Source organism: Anticarsia gemmatalis, chromosome 11 (assembly GCF_050436995.1).
Source record: "Anticarsia gemmatalis isolate Benzon Research Colony breed Stoneville strain chromosome 11, ilAntGemm2 primary, whole genome shotgun sequence".
Lineage (NCBI taxonomy): Eukaryota > Metazoa > Arthropoda > Insecta > Lepidoptera > Erebidae > Anticarsia > Anticarsia gemmatalis.
Window position 1 is genome coordinate 1,045,850 of NC_134755.1, and position 18,832 is coordinate 1,064,681.

The 18,832-nt window shown below is 39.3% G+C and overlaps 2 protein-coding genes across 2 annotated transcripts; both read left to right on the top strand.

Annotated features, from left to right (window-relative positions):
- Positions 1 to 270: 270 nt before the first annotated feature.
- Positions 271 to 4,625, top strand: alpha-PheRS (phenylalanine--tRNA ligase alpha subunit). The gene is made up of 6 exons (XM_076120115.1): positions 271 to 634; positions 1,101 to 1,455; positions 1,781 to 2,058; positions 2,463 to 2,603; positions 3,070 to 3,277; positions 4,375 to 4,625. Exons 1-6 carry the CDS (start codon positions 362 to 364, stop codon positions 4,593 to 4,595), a joined length of 1,476 nt encoding a protein of 491 aa, XP_075976230.1. The 5' UTR covers positions 271 to 361; the 3' UTR covers positions 4,596 to 4,625.
- Positions 4,626 to 5,281: 656 nt separating this feature from the next.
- Positions 5,282 to 18,828, top strand: LOC142976462 (glutamate dehydrogenase, mitochondrial-like). The gene is made up of 11 exons (XM_076119840.1): positions 5,282 to 5,603; positions 11,635 to 11,758; positions 12,048 to 12,155; positions 12,433 to 12,525; positions 12,610 to 12,696; positions 13,376 to 13,542; positions 15,697 to 15,834; positions 16,196 to 16,357; positions 16,717 to 16,921; positions 17,243 to 17,385; positions 17,675 to 18,828. Exons 1-11 carry the CDS (start codon positions 5,349 to 5,351, stop codon positions 17,789 to 17,791), a joined length of 1,599 nt encoding a protein of 532 aa, XP_075975955.1. The 5' UTR covers positions 5,282 to 5,348; the 3' UTR covers positions 17,792 to 18,828.
- Positions 18,829 to 18,832: the final 4 nt, after the last annotated feature.

An 18,832-nucleotide genomic window follows, 5' to 3' on the forward strand; every position in this document is an offset into this window, starting at 1 on the left:
TCTGCGACTCTGCGCGGTTATCACGATTCGTTGTGTATTTCGAAATTTACTTTTTTTAATTTTAAATTTAAATACTGTTTTGCAGCTTCAGATGTCTTCAGACAATCCTATATTAAGCTTCTTTTGTTGGATAGATAAGAACAATGTGCAAAATCAAATTATTTAACTTTTATTTTAAATTATAATAATTCGTTATAACATAAATTATTCAATTTACCCACATTAAATACTTTTGCTGTGACAAGCAATTTCTAAATAAGTGACATTAATGACAGTATTTTTCGCCGACGTTACCAGTCGGTCCGTGGCTCATACATAACCTCAAACTTATTTATTATTTTATCGGAATTTTATAAACAAAATGGAATTAAACGAAAGGATTCTTCACTATCTAGATAAAAGTGACAAAGTGGACACTTTGAAATTAGCTAGCGAATTCAATGAAGACCATCAGAAAGTGGTAGGCGCGGTGAAAAGTTTGGAGGCACTTGAGATGGTGGTTTCTGAAGCTGCAAAAAGCACTAAATGGGAGTTAACTGGTGAAGGCCAGCTAGTAGCTGACAAGGGCAGTCATGAGGCTGTCCTTTACAACAGTATTCCCGAGGCTGGGATGCCTCAGGCCGAAGTTATGAAGGTAATTTTAATTGTATGATGAAACATAGATAGCTTTATCAGACACTCGATTTTGAGTTGATACAGGTGTCTAAGGTCAAGTAAATTTTGTTGATATAGGTATTTTGAATTCATTTATATTTTTTTAACTATAGAAGTGATGGTTCTTGTGTGTCATATGGTTAATTATTGTTCATAATAGCAAATATATGTTATTACAGGACCATTTATTAGAATATTGTTTATTTGTATGGAATGAATAGCAAGAATTGAATCTCTTGATTGTTAAAATAAAGCCTAAGCTAAGTTTTAAGTTCACAATTATAATATATTACAACCTCACAATAAAACTTGCACTCACTATAACAATCATCTGTTTTTGTAAGAAATCTAGATTTAATTTTAATTTATAAATAAATAGGCTTTGTATCTTATTGGAATAATTAATCAAATTGTATGAAATAATAATTATTCAATGTTATTTTCAGACTGTCCCCAATGCAAAAGTAGGATTCAGCAAAGCCATGTCAGCAGGTTGGATATTCATCGACAAATCTGGTGGAGCACCATTAGTGAAACGTAAAGTAGAATCCATCACAGACACTGTACAAGAACACTTGAACGAAATCAAGAAAGGTATTGACAACTTACCCGATAATGTCAGAAATGATTACAAGAAACGGAAGCTTCTCCAAGAAGTCACTCTGAAGAGTTTCTTGCTGTCCAAGGGGCCACAGTTTGCCACAACTATTAAGAAGTTGGAAACGGATTTAACTAGTGAGATGTTGCTTACTGGATCGTGGAAGAGTTTGCAGTTCAAACCTTATAATTTTGATGCTCTAGGTAAGTAAATAATTTGTAGCTATTAAAGCTATATTTTGAGGATTTTGGTCAGCTAGTTCAGCTGCTCAGTTTAACAATAACATAACATAAAATTAAGTTTTACTAACATAAAGAAATGAGTTAGAGTTAACTACTTGAATGAGCAAATCTTTTTTTATATTTTGTTCAGTCAATCTCTGCATTATTGATGCAGTTTAGTATATTTTAGAGCTAGCATATTTGAATGTACAAAATGCTGTGTGTAGCACTGTAAATGAGATGCAAATTAAAAGTAATTTTTGTGTATTATAAGTTTCAATCTTTAAAGATAATTCTTCTTCCTCAGGTCAGCCCCCAGAATGCGGTCACCTCCACCCTCTACTGAAAGTCAGATCAGAGTTCCGTGAAATCTTTTTAGAAATGGGTTTCACCGAGATGCCAACAAACCAATATGTCGAAAGTTCTTTCTGGAACTTCGATGCTCTGTTCCAACCGCAACAGCATCCGGCCAGAGATGCTCATGACACATTCTTCATGTCATCTCCTGCTAGTACTACGGACTTTCCTATGGATTATCTAGAAAGAGTTAAGAAGATTCACAGTCAAGGTGGATATGGCTCACAGGTACATGTCATAGAACAATTAAATTTAACTGAAATAATGTAATGTTCAGCTTAAATATTGCTGAACTTGTTAGGATTAGTACATACTTATTCGGTTCGGCATTCATCGGCATATGCGGGCGGTATAACCATTCGGTTAAATGTGAAGATGAACCCGACGGCACAAGCTAAACATGTGGGTCGAGTTCGTCGGTCGATTTTGTTGTTATGTTCGATAAATACTGCCAAACCGAATATGTGTTTAGCAAGCCATACTTATTTATTTATTTACCATATTCTCTGTCTCTTTAAACACTTTCCATACTGCTATTTGACTTAGAAATCCCGCGAAATTGTCTGAAAGGATTTCGTAGTTATCTATTCCGTTTCTCAAATAATGCAATAACAATTTTTTGTCAACTTCAGGGCTACCGCTACGACTGGAAGATCGAGGAGGCTCAAAAGAACCTACTTCGCACTCACACGACGGCTGTAAGCGCGCGCATGCTGTACAAACTAGCACAGCAAGAGGAGTTCACACCACAAAAGTACTTCAGTATTGACAAGGTAATCTATATGAAAAAAACTTGGAGACTTGAGATAATATTCGGACTAATAATTGTGCATATGGTCATAAGAATCTTAAACGAAATCAATAACGCCAGTATCCTATGCAGTTGTTCTACATTTACCAATTTTTTTATCACTGTGATGCTTATGATATTGGTAATTCGTATTGAAATACAAGTCTTATAATCAAATTAAATTTACCTAGTCCTTGACGTGTCGCAAGATTTCGGCAGATCCTATTTGTATGTAGGTGTAATACAAACGTACACGTATGTGCACGTAGACGTACAGACATCGAATTAATTCTGATATTAACTAAAATATTCCGTTAAAACTTCACTCTTCTGTTCGTCGTCTTTATTAAAATTAAATTAAACTTATCCTAAACCTTCCTACATTGAAATTACTTCAAAACCAATGTCTTGTACAGTAGTGAACCTTAACCAATTTTTTTTTGTTTTAGGTATTCCGTAACGAGACCCTTGACGCCACCCACTTAGCAGAGTTCCACCAAGTGGAGGGAGTGATCGCGGACCGAGGACTAGGTCTGGCTGACCTCATCAGCGTGCTGGATGCGTTCTTCAAGCGGCTAGGCTTCGACAAGCTTCAGTTCAAGCCGGCTTACAACCCTTACACTGAACCTAGCATGGAGATCTTTGCTTATCATACTGGTATGTCATATCATTATATCATTGATCTAATTTTATGGTTTCGTTTTGTTTGCTACTTCGTCGTAGAAAAAATTCCCGGGTCAGAATGTAACCAGGTTATACACTTACTATCTGTGTGCCAAATATGAATATCCATTTTGTAGTTGTTGCTTGAAAGAGGGACAATCACAAACTTTCGTGTAGTACTCTTATGAGATTAGTTTTCCCTTAACCTTTCTATTAGACTCTTATTAGTAACAACAAATTAGGTAAACACTTTTTTTAAGCACTTATTTATCTCCCCAAACGTGTTAGTTATGTATCCCAGGGACTTTATTTACATACATACACAGGGACAATCAGGCCCAATAAATAACAACAAAATAAACAACGACAAACTTCTCGAATAAAACAAGTACATTGTTATCAATACAACTCATATTAGTCACAAATTGCATCAGTTCCTAACCATAACTATAATACAATTAATTCGATTCAAAATGACTTTGAAAATATTTATATGACTCAGGATCCAAAGGTTGTACATATATTGCAACAGCTAAAATGTCATTGACTTTACATAGTTCCAAAGTTCGAGAAGTCTTGTTGTGACGTCATGTGAACTGGTTTCATGAATCAGTGGTATTTTTAATTGGAATCCGAAGATCGGCTTGAAAGCTTGTTTGTGTATAGTGCAATTTTCTTGTTTAGGAGATAACTTGATTTAATCTGAAGCTACTATTCACCGGTTATTTATTTATATTTTCACTTTTATGAGTTCATTTTATCCTATTAGTAGAATAATTGTTTGCGAATAATATTGCTGCTCTGCATATTTCTGGTAGATGAGCAGTTTAAGTCAGTGTTTTAGCGAAAATAGAACTTTTTTTTACGCTAATTACGACTATTCTCCTAAAGATTCCTATGTCAAAGGTGGCTAACTTAAGGCCAAATATCAGGTCAAATACCGAAATATTCCTACAGAAATTGTAAAATCCCAGCACCTTGCTCATCTCGGGATTAGAGCCCCACACTTCGCGGTAAGGCCGTGCGGCCATTAAAGTCTGCAGTCCACAGTGAAGAGCTCTATAAAATACTAAAACAAAACATCTTTGCAGGTCTCGGAAAATGGATTGAAATCGGTAACTCCGGAGTATTCCGTCCTGAGATGTTATTACCCATGGGACTGCCAGACGACGTGAACGTTATCGCGTGGGGTCTATCCCTGGAGCGACCCACCATGATCAAGTACGGTCTCAATAACATCAGGGACCTCGTCGGACCCAAGGTCGACCTGCAGATGGTACAAAGCAACCCGATATGTAGACTGGATAAGTGAATTGTTGATTAATATATTTAATTAAATTTATTTGGTTGTTTCATTTTTAATTAGATTTTACCTTTCATTTATTGACTAAAGAACTGGTATTACGGTGCTATGAAAAACTTAGAAAAAGGTTTGTCATAATTTGCTGTTAGGTTTTACACTAATTCGCAGCTGTTCAATATTATATAAATATCATACAACTCATACACGGTCATTTGATTCCAAACTAAGCAGAGCTTGTACTATGGAAACCAAATAACTGATAAACATACTTATATACTTCTAAATACATACTTACTTATATAGATAAATTGACATCCAGGCTCAGAACAAATACTCGTGTTCATCACACAAAGATTTGTCCCGGGTGGGATTCGAACCCACCACACGCGGGTTGTTGCGGCGAGACGACCGCTTAAACCACTGCGCCAAATTTGTTAATGGTTTAATGCGAACGTACACGGTACAGATACGTCTTATGTTAAGTGTTGGATAAGCTATCCGATACATGAAGAGAGAGAGAGGATAGTAAATGTGTGCGGAATACTATCAATATTTCGCCTGAATAGCTTACCGATTAACCGATAGTAATTTCGATTATAATGATTGAAGTCTTGACCAAACCTCAAAACCTCTTTGTTAACATCGAACTAAAATGTCACCATTCGAAACATTCAAAAACAAATCTGTCACAAAACTTCAAATATACTTTACGATAATTTATCTACAATTTTAGATATAATATAAAGGATAATATAAGTAATCATGTTCTCTATATCATTAAACGTGTTGCGACGAAAGTGTAAAGACTTTCCTTTGAAGATAATCAGTAGGAATTACGAAATGCCTGAACATTTGAGGGAGGTAGCCGACCAGTCGGATCCTAGTTTCTTTAGGATGGTGGAGTATTTCTATCATAGTGCTGTGCAGGTGTGCGAGCCCGCACTTATGGAGCATTTGAATAAACATACACATATGTCTGAGAAGAAACGGAAGCAGAGAGTGGCTGGGATCTTGAAGGTAGGTTGAACTCGCGTTAATATCTTGCTATTAAGAAACGTAGTAAGCATAACTCGTGTGTTCGACACTGCTGTGCCAGCTATGTATGTTGGCGCCAAGTAACCTAAGATGAACCTAATGTTAATGATATTTAGGAATTGCCAAGATTTACCTTAATCGAAGAAATGTCGTCAGAACGCCGGGCAGGTGAAGCCGGGGTGGAGAGCGTTGTACTGTTGTCGATGAGACGTTGGTTCCTGCAATCAACAACTAAGTTATAATACGATAAAAAATCTACGCCTATTATCGCCTTTGTTACATCGGCTATAATAAATTTCCACATGAAGTCACGGCGCAACCCTAGGTTTAACTTAATGTCTATAAAACCGTAAGTATTAATAGCAGTTCCATTCGCGGCACACAATTGGTAATTATTCTTCTCACATCGTCTTGAGAGCGCCGATCGGGGGTAGACACAGAGGTCGCTGCCAGTATCGACCAGGAACTGTACCTTTGACCGTTGATCGGTGACAAATAAGCGACCAGCACTCGGGCAATCGTTGGCCGCCATTACTGATTGCCCCGCGCGTTTCCCGATGTAGAATAATCGCATGGCTTCATACACTTATTGGCTCGGTCTCCGAACTTCTGATGATACCAGCACTGCGGGAATTTACTGTAGCTAGACTGCGACCTTGTTGTAGTTGACTGCTGACGCGTGCGGCTGCGGGATCGTCCTCGCGGTCGAGATAATCGTTCCACTTTATCCGCTAACTTTTCCAGCTGTTTAGAGAGCGCGGCAATCTCGGTGTTTACACTGTTGCTAGGGGCACTCGAAGAACCAGTAGTAGAGATAGCTGAAGTTGATGGGACCTGGTTGCCGACAACGTCGTGGATCCGGTCAGCCAATTCAGTTAGTTCAATCATATCCGTCTTCGTCTGGGAAGCTACGATTGCTTGCGTACTGCTGGGAAGTCGACTCGCCCATATTGTCCGCAGGAACTCTTCGGGTACGCCTGGTCCGGCTAAGTTGAGTAGGTGTCGATAGAACTGTGACGGTTTTCTGTCACCAAGCTCTTCATGTGTCAACATCTGCTTGATTTTTCGTTCACGTGATGCCGATAGCCGTTTTATAAGTTCACTTTTAAGCTTTTCGTATTTACCAGTGGGTGGAGGGTTTGCGATAATGTCTTCTACTTCGGAGGCGAATTGAGAATCCAGGTTGCCAGTTACGTAGTAAAATTTGGTATCGTCTGACTTGATATTGGCGAGCATAAACTGCGCTTCCATTTGGTTAAACCACAAGGCCGGTTTTTCGACATAGAATGGCGGTATGCGTACTCCCACACGAAAACTTTCCGGCGTGGCCACGTTGCCTTGTTTGCTGTCAGCGTTGTCCTTTTCTTCCATCATGCTTGCGTTGTTCAACGGGGTCACCAATGAAGAGGAGGACAATACACAATACACATAAACTAATGAGTTGTCCAATTATATTTATTTAATATGACTAGTTAAGTGAGGCGACAATCTGAGTAATCTGACTCTCTTATTCGTATCGTATATAACCTCTAAAACTAAAGAAGCGCGCGCGGCGTAGGAGAGTGAGTGAGAGTGAGTGAGTGAGAACTAGAGATGTACCGGCACACCGGTTACGTTGAGAAACAATAGAGATGCACCCGCGTGCCGGTTACGTTGATAAACAATAGAGGAGATTCACTACATCACCCCCTTCCAGAGACTGTCAAAGGCGATAATGAGCGGGAAATTTTACACGGCGTCCTGACCGGGTCGTTTTGACGACATTATCCTCAGCACCTTGGGGGTCTTGGTTATCCGCATTTGTAGTGGTGTGATATGTGTCAGTGTGAAGTGATGGTGTTTGTGGTGATGGTGAGCAAATATTATCTGGATCACTTAATATGAAGGCCGGTTTAATACGGTCTATCGATACGGTGATCGGTTTGTTATTTACCATTATTTTAAAGACTTTGTCACTTCTCGTAATGACTTTGTGAGGACCAGAATATGCCGGTTTTAAACCACCACCGGCAGTACAGTCCCTAAGGAATACATGAGATGAGTTGGATAAATCTTTATATATGAAAGTTTTTACCTTACTGTTGTGTCTGGCGGCTGGTGAGGGTCGTATGTTCTTGATCAAATTCCTGAGCCTTGACAAATAGTCTGTTGTGTCAACAGTCTCCTCAGCCTGTGGGTCAAAAAATTCCCCAGGAAGGCGAACTGGCTGGCCGTATACTAGCTCAGCCGGTGAAGCCTGTGCGTCTTCTTTGTATGCGCTGCGTATGCCTAGTAAGACTAGCGGCAGAGCTTCCGCCCAACTGTCATTTATGTGGCAGGTTATAGCAGCTTTGAGTTGGCGATGGAATCTCTCCACCAGTCCATTACAGGCTGGATGGTATGCTGTAGTTCTACGGTGTTGAAAACCGGCTATCGTAGACAGACATTTAAAAAGTGCGGATTCGAACTGCTTACCTCTGTCGGTGACTATATCTGATGGGCAGCCGAAACGCGAAATCCATCCACTTAGTAAAGCCTTTGCCACGGTTTCGGCGGTTATGTCCGCCAAGGGTATTGCCTCAGGCCAACGCGTAAAGCGGTCAACGGCGGTGAGACAATACCTAAAACCTTGGCATAGTGGCAAAGGTCCTATGAGATCTATATGAATAAATGCAAACCTTGATCGGGGTAGTTGGAAAGTTCCTATAGGTGCGAAAACATGTCGTGTTATTTTTGAACGTTGGCAAGCCAGGCAAGAACGAACCCATTCACGACAATCTTTCCTAACACCAGGCCAAACATATCTCTCTGCAACTAACCTTGCTGATGCCTTAGATCCTGGATGACTCAAAGAGTGCAGGCTTGTGAAAATTGACCTGCGCAATTCCTTGGGTATGAATGGTCTAGGCGTAGAATTTCCAACATCGCAGTACAGTTGACTTTGGGAACCTGGTATACTTACCTGTTGCAAGCGCAGAGAAGTGTCGCTCGTAAGTAGTTGTTTTAATTCAGGGTCCACGAGCTGAGCAGCTGCGATCCTTTCTATAGGCACAGGTTGAGCAATCTCCTCCACTCGTGAAAGAGTATCTGCTACGATATTATTCTTCCCAGATATATGTCGAATGTCTGTGGTGAACTGCGCGATAAAATCAAGGTGACGGAATTGGCGGGGAGAACAATTGGCCTTATGTGTATTGAAAGCATATGTGAGAGGCTTGTGGTCGGTATAAATTACAAAGTCACGAGCCTCCAACATGTGGCGAAAATACTTAACACTTTCATAAATGGCGAGGAGTTCTCTATCGTAAGGAGAATACTTAACCTGTGCTGAAGTCAACTTACGGGAGAAGAAGGCTAGAGGTTCCCACGCTCCTTCGTTCAATTGTTGTAGGACCGCGCCGATAGCTTTGTCAGAAGCGTCTGTTACCAACGCCAGCTTACTGCTACAATTAGGGTGACAAAGTAACGCGGCTTGACATAGGCCCTTTTTGCAGTTCTGGAAAGCTTCGTGCTCCTGTGAAGAAAAGGTAACAGGATGGGAGCCCTTTACTGAACCTGTTAGCAGAGCATTTAAGGGTGCTTGGTAAGTAGCTGCTTCAGGGATGAACCTGCGATAAAAATTTAACATTCCTAAAAATCTACGAAGTTCCCTTACTGTTTTAGGTACAGGAAAATTTTGTACGGCCTCGACCTTGGAAGGCAGCGGCTTAGTACCTTTAGCCGAGATGTGATAGCCCAGGAAGTTTGCCTCCGTCACTCCAAACACGCATTTAGAACTGTTGATAACCATACTGTAATCTCTGAGTCTGGTGAACAGCTGACGTAGGTGACATTCATGGGTCTTCTGGTCTTTCGAGAAGACCAGAAAATCGTCCAAATACGCGTACGTGAAATCTAGACCCCTTAGCATCTCATCCACGAAGCGCTGGAACGTCTGTCCGGCATTTCGTAATCCAAACGTCATGTAGGGGAATTCGAAAAGACCGAACGGCGTCGTGATGGCTGTCTTCGGTATGTCATCAGGATGCACAGGAATTTGGTTATAGGCCCTCACAAGATCGATTTGCGAGAAGACCGTACAGCCAGATAGACTGTGGGCAAAATCTTGTATATGTCGGATGGGGTATTGGTCTGCAATGGTACGTGCGTTTAACATTCTGTAGTCACCACAGGGACGCCAACCTGCGTCTTTTTTAGGCGCCAAGTGTAGCGGTGAGGACCAGGGTGACTCAGATACTCGACAGGTACCACACTGCAACATAGACTCAAATTCATCTCTGGCTATCTTTAATTTGTCCGGCGCCAATCTGCGAGGTGAACATGACACTGGCGGTCCGGGAGTGGTGCGTATGTGATGTACTGTGTTATGTTTGAGAGTGCGGTGAATGCCTGGTGGACGAGTGATGTCGGGAAATTCCCTTAGTATGTGTGTGTATGCGGAATTGCCAAGATTTACCTTAATCGAAGAAATGTCGTCAGAACGCCGGGCAGGTGAAGCCGGGGTGGAGAGCGTTGTACTGTTGTCGATGAGACGTTGGTTCCTGCAATCAACAACTAAGTTATAATACGATAAAAAATCTACGCCTATTATCGCCTTTGTTACATCGGCTATAATAAATTTCCACATGAAGTCACGGCGCAACCCTAGGTTTAACTTAATGTCTATAAAACCGTAAGTATTAATAGCAGTTCCATTCGCGGCACACAATTGGTAATTATTCTTCTCACATCGTCTTGAGAGCGCCGATCGGGGGTAGACACAGAGGTCGCTGCCAGTATCGACCAGGAACTGTACCTTTGACCGTTGATCGGTGACAAATAAGCGACCAGCACTCGGGCAATCGTTGGCCGCCATTACTGATTGCCCCGCGCGTTTCCCGATGTAGAATAATCGCATGGCTTCATACACTTATTGGCTCGGTCTCCGAACTTCTGATGATACCAGCACTGCGGGAATTTACTGTAGCTAGACTGCGACCTTGTTGTAGTTGACTGCTGACGCGTGCGGCTGCGGGATCGTCCTCGCGGTCGAGATAATCGTTCCACTTTATCCGCTAACTTTTCCAGCTGTTTAGAGAGCGCGGCAATCTCGGTGTTTACACTGTTGCTAGGGGCACTCGAAGAACCAGTAGTAGAGATAGCTGAAGTTGATGGGACCTGGTTGCCGACAACGTCGTGGATCCGGTCAGCCAATTCAGTTAGTTCAATCATATCCGTCTTCGTCTGGGAAGCTACGATTGCTTGCGTACTGCTGGGAAGTCGACTCGCCCATATTGTCCGCAGGAACTCTTCGGGTACGCCTGGTCCGGCTAAGTTGAGTAGGTGTCGATAGAACTGTGACGGTTTTCTGTCACCAAGCTCTTCATGTGTCAACATCTGCTTGATTTTTCGTTCACGTGATGCCGATAGCCGTTTTATAAGTTCACTTTTAAGCTTTTCGTATTTACCAGTGGGTGGAGGGTTTGCGATAATGTCTTCTACTTCGGAGGCGAATTGAGAATCCAGGTTGCCAGTTACGTAGTAAAATTTGGTATCGTCTGACTTGATATTGGCGAGCATAAACTGCGCTTCCATTTGGTTAAACCACAAGGCCGGTTTTTCGACATAGAATGGCGGTATGCGTACTCCCACACGAAAACTTTCCGGCGTGGCCACGTTGCCTTGTTTGCTGTCAGCGTTGTCCTTTTCTTCCATCATGCTTGCGTTGTTCAACGGGGTCACCAATGAAGAGGAGGACAATACACAATACACATAAACTAATGAGTTGTCCAATTATATTTATTTAATATGACTAGTTAAGTGAGGCGACAATCTGAGTAATCTGACTCTCTTATTCGTATCGTATATAACCTCTAAAACTAAAGAAGCGCGCGCGGCGTAGGAGAGTGAGTGAGAGTGAGTGAGTGAGAACTAGAGATGTACCGGCACACCGGTTACGTTGAGAAACAATAGAGATGCACCCGCGTGCCGGTTACGTTGATAAACAATAGAGGAGATTCACTACAAGAAGGATTGCTTAGTCTACATATTTCAGGTGATGGGATCGTGCAACAGTTCCCTTCAGTTCGAGTTCCCACTGCAGAGAAAAAACGGTGACTACGAAATTGTAAGCGGTTACCGTTCACAACACAGTGTTCACAGACTGCCTTGTAAAGGAGGTAAATAAATACTATCCGACTATTTTTTAAAGTACGTTCGTTATGTAACGTTGATAGTGAGTGTTTTAATACTTTGATACCCATGTTTAAAAAGCTTGGGGGATGGATAAACTGTATGATTGAATGGGAAGGTATATAGAAGCAAACATGGCCCACGAGAAACACCGATTTCGTCAGCTGTTGGTATCGTATTTTAGCATTTTAAAGATATTTTATTGACGGGTTATCTTGATTCTTAGTCTTACATTTCAGTATTGTTTGTTTAAGTATGTACGTGATCATTCTTTAGGTATCCGATTTTCAAATCGAGTGGATTTAGGAGAAGTGAAGGCGTTGGCTGCTCTGATGACTTACAAGTGCGCTTGCTCTAATATACCCTTTGGAGGCGCAAAAGGAGGTCAGTATTTGGAAAGATCATTATTTACGCTGCCTTTAAGTCCACAGTCTGACAGCTAATTTTTAAATGAATGAACGGTACAAATCCATAACATTTAATATTGGATATTGTTTATTCGATTTTTAGAGGTGCCTAATGTAAGACATTTTCAAAGCAACTTAATACTTTGGTCATATCACAGTGGTACAAACTTACGACTTTTAAATTAGGCACTTTATCTAATTAAATATATAGCCCAAGAGATTTGTATTAAACTGCAAGGTTCAAATGTTTTCAGGAGTGGCCATAGATCCAAAGAAATACTCAATACCAGAGCTACAAAGAATAACGAGACGGTACACACTGGAACTTGCAAAGAAAAACTATATTGGTAAGAAATATTATAAAGAAACGTTATACCTGTTGTAATTATAATATAGGTAAGTGTAGTAAATATTTCAATTTGATTGCACAGGCGCCGGTATAGATGTTCCAGCGCCCGACGTCGCCACATCGGGCAGGGAAATGTCTTGGATTGTCGACACCTATATCAAAACTCTGGGTAAGGAGAGCTTACCTACTCATATACAAGAAAACAAATAAATAACTACTATAGCTATAGGTACAATGCCATCAAATTCCTAAATGATAATTAAAGCCATGGGAACAATTTTATCCATACGACTAATAAGTAGATATAGGTATTATACATAGGTAGGTAGACACGTGAATATATTTTAACTAGATACATAGTGGAAAATTACAGGTTTATAAATAAAATTTTAAACAGATGTAATAGATGTCATAAATCTTTATTTATGGCTGAGGTAACTAGGCTTTTTCCTCTTTCCAAAAATAAAGTAAACATGGTTTTAGCTTGATATAAATTTTCCGCAAAGTGGCTGATTAGAATTCATTCGATTGGTAATACCTACCGATATTTCCAGCTTTAAACTAAGTGCTGTACCACCACGAATACTGTAACTACTTATTCTGAAACTCCAGTTTCATGAATTCAAAATAGTTTTTTTTATTTAATATTATGTTTTTTATTTATTTCAACGTTTCACGGCATCACGGCCTCACTCCGCATGAATGGGCGGATATCCTTAGTCTTAAGAACAGTATTTCCATAGAACAAGTGCTCTCTTAACATCAACAGACCCTAGCAGATGCAAAATACCTAGCCTAAAATAGAGCAATATCTTTAAAAGAAAATAAATATAGGTACTTTTTCTCAGGATACAACGATCTGAACGCAGCGGCCTGCGTAACAGGCAAGCCTATCAACGGCGGCGGGATTCACGGGCGAGTGGAGGCGACCGGCCGAGGCGTGTACATCTGTATCGAACACTTCATGAATAAAACTGAATGGATGGAGCTGGTTGGACTAGAGCCGGGGTTGAAGGTGACATTGAAACGGGTTTTCTAGCCTGTCTTAGCCTTGGTCTTGTTGTGCGAACTTCTGGAACCATGTAAAAGATTTAAGAAGTAGGGGAACCTGTTGTACCTTGGCACTATGTGTACCTAGGCCACTGGGCTCGTTTTCAAATATTCGCGCGATACTAAATTCTACTGTTTATGGTATTCGATACGTCACTACAGACTATTCAATTGGAAGTTAGTCGCATACCGCCATTAAGCCGGTGTTTGGTGTTATCGACACTGAAACTTTTTTGTGTGAAAAAGTAAGTATTTCTAATATATTTTGAAGTCTAATAGTTTTAAAAGTTTTCTAATAGTCACTTAACTGTTATATGCTATCGGTTCTTTGATTTTACAAGTCTCAACACAATAAAAAACTTACGAGATACTTAAATTCTAAACTATATAAAATCACCGTTTTAGTGAAGTTGGAGTAGTGTTGTACCTCGGTCACTGTCGATCAGCTGTACCTTGGCCACTGGCCAAGGTACAACCTGGATGTTATACTTTGGCCAGGAGAATGTTTTATTAAATTATTTCACATTTACGTAATAATATTCCTAATTAAATATCTTTATTATTTCAGAAATCGATGCAAAAATCACTTAAAAACTGGAAATGAACTGAAAAAGAGGAGATTAAAACCCCGCAAAAAGTTAACAAGAACAGAGAAATTTATTATGTTCCAGAGATACAGAAGTACTGGGATTTCTACTAAATGCTTAGGGCTGAATAATATATTTACATTATTGTTAGTGTTTTTATAATAGCTAGTCCAAATGACTGATTAAAATTTAAGAGAGAAATAATAATTTATATATAGGTAAAGATAATCTATACTAATCTATACTAATATTATAAAGCTGAAGAGTTTGTTTGTTTGTTTGTTTGAACGCGCTAATCTCAGGAACTACTGGTCCGATTTGAAAAATTCTTTCAGTTTTAGATAGCCCATTTATCGAGGAAGGCTATAGGCTATATATCATCACGCTATGACCAATAGGAGCAGAGTAACAGTAAAAAATGTTACAAAAACGGGGAAAATTATGACCCATTCTTTCTTATGTGACGCAAGGGAAGTTGCGCGGGTCAGCTAGTTGTTTCAATATTTTGTTTTCCTTTGCTATGCTATATAGGTATATTGATTTGCTATATTATATTATGTGATATCGTCGCTGCGCCTGCCAAGTTCCACATGTGTCTTTTGTGAGATTTTGGAAAACTTTTTTTTTTATTTGGGACACAATATTCATTTTTTTTAACATCAAAATACACATATGGAGTTTGGCAGGCGCAGCGATGTGATGTAACAAAACGGTGGCCAAAGTTAGTTGTTTTTGTTTAAATATTTTGTTTGAAAAGCATAAAAAAAGCTATGAATATTATTTTAATTTTTATCATTTCTAAATTTTGATCATTTGAGAATTTTTAAAATGTTTTGTTAAATACTGTATACTGTAATAATACTGTGTACTGTAATAAATCAAATAAAATGATTTTAGTTAACAAAACTTGATAATTTGCTTAAATTACCCCCAAATTTCAATGTGGCCTAGGTACAACGTACTACTGGCCTAGGTACATAGGGTATGTTGTACCTTGGCCACATTTCCCATTTTTTTTTAAATTTAAAAGTATTATGTAAGTATTAAATATACATTTCTGATATTTTTTTGGTGAGTACCCAAATAATTGACATTTCAAAATATGCAAATATGATTTGTGTGCTGCACGTCAAATCACAATAAAAAATATATTTCTAAAAAACCGGCCTAGGTACAACAGGTTCCCTTACTTAGGTACCTACCTACCTACAGCCAGTCCTGAAATATACCAGTCGTGAATTACCTAAGTGCATAGGTGTGTTCCGTGTGAGATTTGACCCTACGATCGGCACGCATAGTAGATGCAACGGCGTAGTGATCCTCTTAACGACTAACAACGGCACCGACTTTTAAATTACAAAACAAAATTTTATCCAAATTAGCTCAGCAGTACTAACTGGAAAGAAAAACAAACAGACATCTACAATAATAATATTTGTAATTTATTCGTAGTCTACGATAATAATGTAATTACTACAATATAGTATTGGGTTTATAAATGTTCATTAATCGCATAATTTAATATTCATCAGGGTAAAACAGCAATAATACAAGGCTTCGGCAACGTGGGCTCGTACGCCGCCATACATCTAATGAAAAGAGGGGTCAAGATCATAGGAGTTCTAGAACACGGCGTCAACATTGCCAACCCAGATGGAATTGATGCCTGTGTAAGTTAACACTCGTTTCTACTGATTAGTGAAAAATGTAGTCTCCAATAGTTACATGGAAGGATAGTTTGACCAAGCTAAAGGCTGTTCGCAATATCATTATGTCGAATCGGACTCGGCGAAATGTTAACCTCATTGCAAACTCTCTTTGCGCGATTCAGAATCTATTGTTTGTTATGTGCTAGTTCAGTAGCTAGCGGTTAGATGTACGTATAACAATAGGTGCGCTTCTTATTGAAGAAAATATATAAAGAACAGCACTTTAGTACCAATATGTTCCAAAACTTTCTCCAAACATGCGATAGAACTGCTAACATAAGACGTTATTATAAAAATAAACATTAAAATTGCGATTTTTCAGGAGCTAAACGATTACATGGACAAAAACAAACGGAGCGCCAAAGGTTTCCCGGGCGGGAAGGAAGCTGGTCCGGAGTTGTTATATGAAAAGTGTGACATACTTGTGGTAGCTGCCATGGAGAAGACCATCACTAGTGAAGTAGCCACTAAAATTAATTGTAAGGTTAGTGGTCAACTGTTACTTATAACTTTATTCGGGCCGCCCGAAGGCCTCTGACTTGGTTTACAAACGAATCTAACAAAAATCAGATTGACTTTTACGTGCCCACACTGCGATGCTCATCTCAAATGAGCGGCCACCCATCTCCGCGCCTAAAGTTCGTAGTGCAGCCTTGGTCGTTTAACGACCTTGCGGAGAGCACATAAATTCTTCACCTCTGAAGAAGGCCTTAAAAACCTTTTTAAGTATTCAAAAACCTATATCCTATTTAGAGCTGTCACAGAAATCTTATAATTACCGAATACACTTGGACTATTATTATTCTTATGTTTTTTTATGTCTTGTCTCTTCGTATTTCGCAGGTATTAGCGGAAGGCGCGAACGGTCCCACGGTCCCAATGGCGGACAGAGCGCTACAGAAACGAAACGTCCTGGTACTACCAGACTTACTGGCGAATGCTGGCGGCGTCACGGTTTCATACTTTGAGTTCTTGAAGAACCTAAACCATGTTAGCTTTGGAAAACTTAGTATTAAGTTCTGGAGGGATTCTAATACTGCGCTATTAGGTAAGTAATAAACAGAAAATTTATATTAAACAGTAAGATAGTCGTGAAAATTCGAAATTTAGCAGGCATGTTTAATATTACTTTACGGTGAATTTTTTGTTTGTAGCCAAAATAATGCACTTGTACTCGGTTTCTGAGGTACATTTAGCGGTAGTTTATCTATTGAATAGCGTTTAAACTCAAACAAAAAACGGGGGTAAGTGGTGTAGATCTGTTGCATCTGTTGCCCAATCAAATGTACACGTCAGACTATGTGATGTCACAACGCTTATTTCGGTATGCATCAGCATGATAATATTAAATTTAAGATTGTATGTTCAGACTCAGTAGAACAATCTCTGAAGAAAGCGAACGTGGACGCAAAGATCGAGCCGTCGCCGGTGTTCCAGACGATGATGTGTGGCGCTAATGAGAAACTCATCGTCACTTCAGGACTTGAATATTCTATGAATAACGCTTGTCAGGTGAACCTTAAAATGAAACATATACACTAGAGTAATAATCGTTACAGAACAGAATCTAATTCTCATAATTAAAAATTTAAAAATGTAGTTTGAGTTGTTGTTGTCGTTTGTTTAAACATGTATCAAAATAATGTAGCACGAATTTTTGTTAGTAAGTATATTTAGTGCCTATTCAAATACCATTTTTAGTACTCCTTCACGAAGTCAAGGTTTCCTGATTGTTAAACTCTGCATTACCACGACTATTACATTACAATAAGTTTTAATTATTGCAATTTATTAATTCCAGAACGTGGATATAGCAGCAAAGAAATACAAATTAGGATTAGATTTACGTACAGCTGCGTATATCACAGCTATTGAGAAAATATTCGTCACTTATGATGAACATGGTCTTGCCATTTAATTTCTAACAATTAGATATTGGTCAATGTCTAAAAGTACGAGTTCAAGCACCTATCGTAAGTTTGATTACAACGGATACAATTTGTGTGATACTAAAGATCTGTTTGTCTTATTCCGTCGGCTTTTCTTCTTCGTACGCTAATGAAGGTCACGTACGTTGTACAATAGTCTATAGAACACTGCAGACATTTCTGTGTTAAATGGTACCGACGACGGTACGCTCCACCGAAGTACGCGATCGTCGTTAGCGTAGGAGGAAATTAAGCCTAATGGAGATGCAGGTATAAGCATTTACAAACATAACTAAGCATTTGCGTATACGCCCGTATACGTATATTTGCGTATATGCTATATAGTAAAGGCGCTCATAGCCAGTTGTGCTCACTGGTCGGTAAACGTTCTGTGGGTTAAGCAACCGTTGGCGCGGTCATTCTATGGATGGGTGACCGCATAGTGGTATGTGAAACTGAGCGTCTCCGTGTTTCGGAGGGCACGTAAAAGGGTCGGTCCCGGTTGTTGTCAATTTAGATAACAGTCGCTAAGCCTTGCCTAAGGCCTTTCGGGCGGCTTGAACAACTTTGACACTAGCTTGACCACCATACGATAGATAGATAGATGCAAGTACTGTACGAATGTAAAAACCATTATGTAAATTTAAAACGTCCTTCTATTTATTACAATCAGATGTAGAAGTGAGTTATTTATTATATTACAGCATTTAATGAGAAATTTGAAGATTTTTTTTCATTTTTGTTAGTTGTAAAACCGTATGGAAAATTCGGTTTTAAGTGCGAAATAATGTTTCTTCTATTTCTTAAGGGTGAGTTGTCAGAAATGCTTTTTAGAATAGTAAAGTTAGTATTTAGATTATGTATGTATGATTATGAATAAATACTATTAACTGTATGACGATTTTTATTACAAACTGGCCCTTATCGTGGCGTAAACTACAGCAGACTGCTGTAGAGCGTACGTAGTATATATATTTTATATTGCAGAAAAAATCACGGGCCAAAGATAGTATTTCTATAGTTTAAATGTT

Coding starts and splice junctions, on each gene's coding strand:
- alpha-PheRS (XM_076120115.1), top strand. CDS start 362: ATGGAATTAAACGAAAGGATTCTTCACTATCTAGATAAAAGTGACAAA. Junction 635..1,100: donor CTCAGGCCGAAGTTATGAAG/GTAATTTTAATT, acceptor TGTTATTTTCAG/ACTGTCCCCAATGCAAAAGT. Junction 2,604..3,069: donor AGTACTTCAGTATTGACAAG/GTAATCTATATG, acceptor TTTTTGTTTTAG/GTATTCCGTAACGAGACCCT.
- LOC142976462 (XM_076119840.1), top strand. CDS start 5,349: ATGTTCTCTATATCATTAAACGTGTTGCGACGAAAGTGTAAAGACTTT. Junction 12,526..12,609: donor TGCAAAGAAAAACTATATTG/GTAAGAAATATT, acceptor TTGATTGCACAG/GCGCCGGTATAGATGTTCCA. Junction 13,543..15,696: donor GACTAGAGCCGGGGTTGAAG/GTGACATTGAAA, acceptor AATATTCATCAG/GGTAAAACAGCAATAATACA.